General features: G+C 36.3%; 1 protein-coding gene across 1 annotated transcript; it reads left to right on the forward strand.

The window, feature by feature from the left end:
* Window positions 1–442: 442 nt before the first annotated feature.
* Window positions 443–4,505, forward strand: LOC115723355 (serine/threonine-protein kinase BRI1-like 2). The gene has a single exon (XM_030652805.2). The coding sequence runs from the start codon at window positions 955–957 to the stop codon at window positions 4,351–4,353; it is 3,399 nt and encodes a 1,132-aa protein (XP_030508665.2). The 5' UTR covers window positions 443–954; the 3' UTR covers window positions 4,354–4,505.
* Window positions 4,506–6,060: the final 1,555 nt, after the last annotated feature.

The following is a 6,060-nucleotide window of genomic DNA, read 5'->3' on the forward strand; positions in this document are numbered from 1 at the left end:
AAAGTAATATTATTGTGTTCAATACCATACTGATATGACGCGTGAAAGTAAATAATAGTTTCTCCTATTATTTATTTAATCAAAATGTGTGGAATGTACAATAAATTACACCAACAATAATATAAGTACCCTTTAACAAGAAATCATTTTTCATACCAATTAATTAATTAAGAAAGACCAGTATGAGTAGTCCAAATGGGTGAGACATGAGAGTGTTGAGTTGAGTGAGTCCCTAGTATACATAATATATTAGTATTTTTAATACTAGTAATCTAGTACTAATATGAATACTAAAAGAAAGAAAAAAAATAGAGGTGGGGCGTGCACCCACCCACCCAGTCATGAATAACAACATCATCCAAATTTCTAGTAAGGAAACATTCTCACGCCTCACTGACACATAACACACTCACTCAATCTCTCTTTCTCTCTATTATTAAATCAATAAACAACAGTGTCTTCTTTCTTTCTTAATCTTATATTCTATTCTATAGAGATTACACACTCACATATATACCTATATTATACATATTTATATATCTGCAGCGCCGATTTTAGATGTACCTTGTCTAGTATGTTGACCCCACCAACCCTCTTTTGACCAAAAGTCAAATCACTTCTCTATTTTGGCAATACCCTTTTATTTTTCTCTTCATACTATCAACTCACTCACTACTACAACTACTACTAAAGTAGTTTTTAGTACTGAAAAAATGATTTGATGAGTAACCGTATACTTCATTCCAATTCTTCTCTTTTTCTTATTCATTCCCACGTTTTCCCTCTCTTTTTCTCTCCATTCCCATTTTTATAATCAAACCACAAAAGAAAGAAAGAAGGAAAGAAAAAAAAAGTTGTCTTTTTTGCCACAACAAATTATCATCATACTCACTCACTCACTCACCACTCTATCTTTCTTTCTTTCTATCTTTCTTTCTTTGTTTCTCTCTATCAATGGAGAACAACCAACCAGTTCAGCTTTTTCTTTTGATGATAATGGTAGTTCTTGTTTCATTTTCCATGGCTGAACAAGGAGTTTTTTCAGCCAAAACAGATGCAGTAGCTCTTATCAACTTCAAGAAGATGATTGAGAATGACCCAGATGGAGTTTTGTCAGGTTGGCAACTGAATAAGAACACATGCAACTGGAGAGGTGTTACATGTTCTTTGGGGAGAGTAACTGAGCTTGATCTTAGTGCAACTCGTCTTCAAGGGATCATATCTATGGACCCTTTGGCTTCACTCAACATGTTATCTGTTCTAAATCTTGGTTCAAATTCATTTAGTATAAATACAGCTTCTCTGCCTCAACTTCCATATGGTTTGAAACAGCTTGACTTGTCTTTAAACAAACTTGTGGGTTCATTCCCAGAGAATCTCTTCTTCAAATGTCCAAATCTTGTTAATGTGAATCTTGCTTTTACAAATTTAACTGGTTTTTTACCTGAGAATTTCTTGTTGACTGCTGATAATCTTCAGTCTCTTGACCTTTCTTATAACAACATAACAGGGTCCATCTCTGGTTTGAAAATCATGGCCAATTCTTGTACTTCTTTGTTGGTTATTAATTTTTCAGGGAACAAAGTACTAAAGGGATCCCTTCCTTCATCACTTTCCAACTGCACAAATCTCCAATCTATTGACTTTTCAATCAATTCTCTTACTGGGGAAATCCCAAAAGCTTTTGGGGAGTTAAAGAGCTTACAAACATTAGATCTCTCTGAAAATCAAATCACTGGTTGGATCCCTTCTGAACTAGGAAACACCTGTAATTCACTTCAGGAACTTAGGCTTTCAAATAACAATATTTCAGGCCTTATTCCTTCATCTTTTTCATCATGTTCTTCTCTCCAAGTTCTTGATATTTCAAACAATAACATATCAGGTCCACTTCCTGATACTTTGTTTCTGAATCTAAGCTCTTTAGAGAGCTTGCTTTTGAGTAACAACATCATCTCTGGACAGTTTCCTTCTTCCATGTCTTCTTGTAAGAACTTAAAGGTCATAGATTTAAGCTCTAATAAGATATCTGGATTCATCCCAAGAGAGTTATGTCCTGGTGCAGCATCTCTTGAGGAGCTAAGAATGCCTGATAATCTCTTTGTTGGAGAAATTCCAGGGGAACTTTCACAATGCTCTCAGCTGAAGAGAATAGATGTGAGTCTGAACTATCTCAATGGATCAATTCCAGCAGAGTTGGGACAACTTGAGAATCTAGAGAAGTTGATAGCTTGGTTCAATGGATTGGAGGGAAAAATCCCACCAGAGTTGGGGAAATGCAAGAATCTAAAGGATCTCATTCTCAACAACAACAAGCTAACTGGTGAAATTCCACAAGAGCTGTTTCAGTGCAGTAATCTTGAATGGATATCACTCACAAGTAACAAGCTTAGTGGCGAAATCCCTCCTCAGTTTGGGCAATTGACAAGGCTAGCTGTTTTGCAGCTGGGGAATAACACCTTGAGTGGACAAATACCAGGAGAGCTAGCCAATTGCAGCAGTTTGGTTTGGTTGGACCTCAACAGCAACAGGCTCACCGGTGAGATCCCACCCCGGCTTGGAAGGCAGCAAGGCGCGAAAGCCTTGTCTGGTATCCTTTCTGGGAACACTTTGGTGTTTGTTCGAAATGTGGGGAGCTCTTGTAGAGGAGCAGGAGGTTTGCTAGAGTTTGCTGGTATAAGGCCTGATAGGCTCTATCAGGTGCCTACATTGAAGACTTGTCAATTCACTAGAATGTATTCTGGAGCAGTTCTAAGCATGTTTACACAGTATCAGACTCTGGAATATCTTGATCTTTCTTACAATCAACTTCGTGGTAAGATACCTGAAGATTTTGGTGACATGATAGCTTTACAAGTTCTTGAATTGGCTCACAATCAATTATCTGGTGAGATTCCTTTCTCACTTGGAAAGCTTAAGAACTTGGGTGTTTTTGATGCTTCACATAACAGATTGCAAGGTCAAATCCCAGATTCATTCTCCAACCTTTCATTCTTAGTGGAAATTGATCTCTCAAGCAATGAATTAACTGGTCAAATTCCAACAAGAGGCCAGCTTAGCACACTGCCAGCAAGCCAGTATGCCAACAACCCGGGACTTTGCGGGGTTCCATTGCCCGAGTGCACGAGCAATAGCCAACCAACCACAACAGACCCAAGTGCAGATATGGGCAGAGGTGCCAGAAAGTCCTCAGCTGCTTCATGGGCTAACAGCATTGTCTTGGGAATTCTCATTTCCATTGCTTCCATTTGCATACTAATTGTGTGGGCAATCGCGATGAGGGCGAGGCGAAAGGAGGCAGAAGAAGTGAAGATGCTGAGTAGTTTACAAGCATGTCATGCAGCCACTACATGGAAGATTGAGAAAGAAAAAGAACCTCTGAGCATTAATGTTGCTACTTTTCAAAGACAGCTCAGGAAACTGAAATTCTCCCAACTCATTGAGGCCACCAATGGCTTCTCAGCTGAAAGCCTTATTGGATGTGGAGGGTTTGGAGAAGTGTTCAAGGCAACACTTAAAGATGGTTCAAGTGTTGCTATAAAGAAGCTTATCAGATTGAGCTGCCAAGGTGACCGCGAATTCATGGCCGAGATGGAAACTTTGGGAAAGATAAAACACAAAAATCTTGTACCTTTGTTGGGATACTGCAAAGTTGGTGAAGAGAGACTCCTTGTCTATGAATTCATGGAGTATGGTAGCCTTGACGAAATGCTCCATGGGAGAACCAAGCTCAGGGACAGGAAAATGCTTACATGGGAAGAGAGGAAAAAAATTGCAAGAGGTGCAGCCAAGGGACTATGTTTCCTCCACCACAATTGCATTCCTCACATTATCCATAGAGACATGAAGTCGAGCAATGTACTACTAGACCACGAAATGGAAGCAAGAGTGTCTGATTTTGGCATGGCTCGGCTCATAAGCGCGCTAGACACGCATCTAAGCGTAAGCACATTGGCTGGAACACCCGGCTATGTTCCTCCTGAGTACTACCAAAGCTTCAGGTGCACAGCCAAAGGAGATGTCTACTCCTTTGGAGTCATTTTACTCGAAATCCTTACAGGGAAACGTCCTACAGATACAAAAGATTTTGGGGACACAAACTTGGTAGGATGGGTGAAAATGAAAGTAAGAGAAGGTAAACAAATGGAAGTAATAGACTCTGAATTGCTAATGGTAACAAAAGGAACAGCTGAAGCAGAAGTTGAAGAAGTTAAAGAGATGATAAGGTACCTTGAAATAAGTCTTCAATGTGTTGATGATTTCCCATCAAAAAGGCCAAGCATGTTGCAGGTTGTGGCTATGTTGAGAGAGTTAATACCTGGTTCAACACCAGGAAGCAGCAACAGTGCTTGAATTGACATACCCTTCAGTTAATTTGTTTGTAAGAACATAAAAAAGTTTTCTTTTTTTAATTAATATAAAATTATAAGAAGTTTTGTTTGTCAGATTTTGAAAGATTTTCATGTATGTATTCTCTGCAAATCTTTTGATGTTCTTGGTTATTATATGTGTGAGTGACCATTATCTAACTAACATACAGGATGGCTTGATTTGCAAATGTTGGAAGAAATTACTAATGTAAAACACCAAGATATATAATATGATTTAAGTACAGTTTTATGTAGGTTTAAGAAACTCAGTTAGACATTTTATCGAACATATGAAGTGCTTACCAATTAGTACGACATTAAAAACATGGTGTTGCTTATATGATTAATCAATCTTGTAATTGTAGGTAATCTTTCCATTAATCTTTCTCCATTTTGGTATGATGTGATTAAAGATTGCAACAAAAGAATTAATTTTCTCCCATGCATTGCTATTTACAAACTAATACCATAAAAGTTTCCTCAATGGTTTTATGGCTAATATTCGTTTTTACTTAAATTTACTTTAAAGCTATGTTTGGATCAAACAAACATAGTATATTGTCTTTTGGTATTTTATTACTTTTATACTATCATACGGTAGAAATTACAAAATTACTGTACATTTATACTGTCTTTTGCCATACTGTCACTTGTCACTTTGCATGTCTTTCTCTATTTTTTTAATTAATTAATTTTTTAAAAAAATTGTCGATGTGATGCTCATAGTCAAATCATGGCAGCTCACATTTTTTTAAAAAAAGTGAAATAAAAAAAAATTATATATTATATTTATTTTATAATTACACGTTATCCCACATTTCATCATTTCAATTTTCTTCATCATCTTAAGCTATTCATCTCCTTCACATGTTCATCTTCTTCTTCATGTTCTTCTTTATTTATTTATTTTTTTTTTTGTTTACAAATCCATACAATTGTGCTTGAACTTTAGCCCTCAAGATGTGTTTGAAGAGAGAGAGCGAGAGAGAGAGACCAGTAGACAGAGAGCCTATCCTTGAGAATATCTTCAAGAAGAACAATACAAAGGAAGAAGAAGAACAGTAGACAACTCAAGCTTTCTAAGTAAAAAAAATCTCTTTTTTTCTTTATTTATTTTTTCTAGAACAACATAAACTTTACTGAGTTTTTGTTGTTTTTACTAATTATGTTTTTTTTTTTCTTTTTTGGAGTTATAGTTAGCTCTTGTTTTTGTAAGTAGTTTGTATCATTTGATGGCTCTGATGGTTTATTTTGTTATTGTTTTATTATTGTTTTAATGTTGTTTTACTGTAGGCTAATTAGTAATTTTTTCCCCCGAACTTTGACATGTACTAAATTGTGCCCCTTGAACTTTTTTAGCCGTTAAAAATTCCTCCCGAACTATTGAGATTGTTAAATTTAAGGACTTTTGTCTAATTTTAGTAACAAAATTCTAACATAGATGAAAGTTCAAGGGGCATGATTTAGTACATATCAAAGTTTGAGGGGCATAATTTGGTAGATATCAAAGTCTGGGGAGCATGGTTTAGTACATAAACAATCACTGAAACAGTAAAATTGAATGAAATTAGACAAAAGTCCTTAAATTTAACAATCTCAATAGTTCGGGGGGAATTTCTAACGGCCAAAAAAGTTAAGGGGGCACGATTTAGTACATGTCAAAGTTCGAGGGGAAAAATTACTAATTAGC

The sequence above is a fragment of the Cannabis sativa genome, chromosome 9, assembly GCF_029168945.1.
Source record: "Cannabis sativa cultivar Pink pepper isolate KNU-18-1 chromosome 9, ASM2916894v1, whole genome shotgun sequence".
Taxonomy (NCBI): domain Eukaryota; kingdom Viridiplantae; phylum Streptophyta; class Magnoliopsida; order Rosales; family Cannabaceae; genus Cannabis; species Cannabis sativa.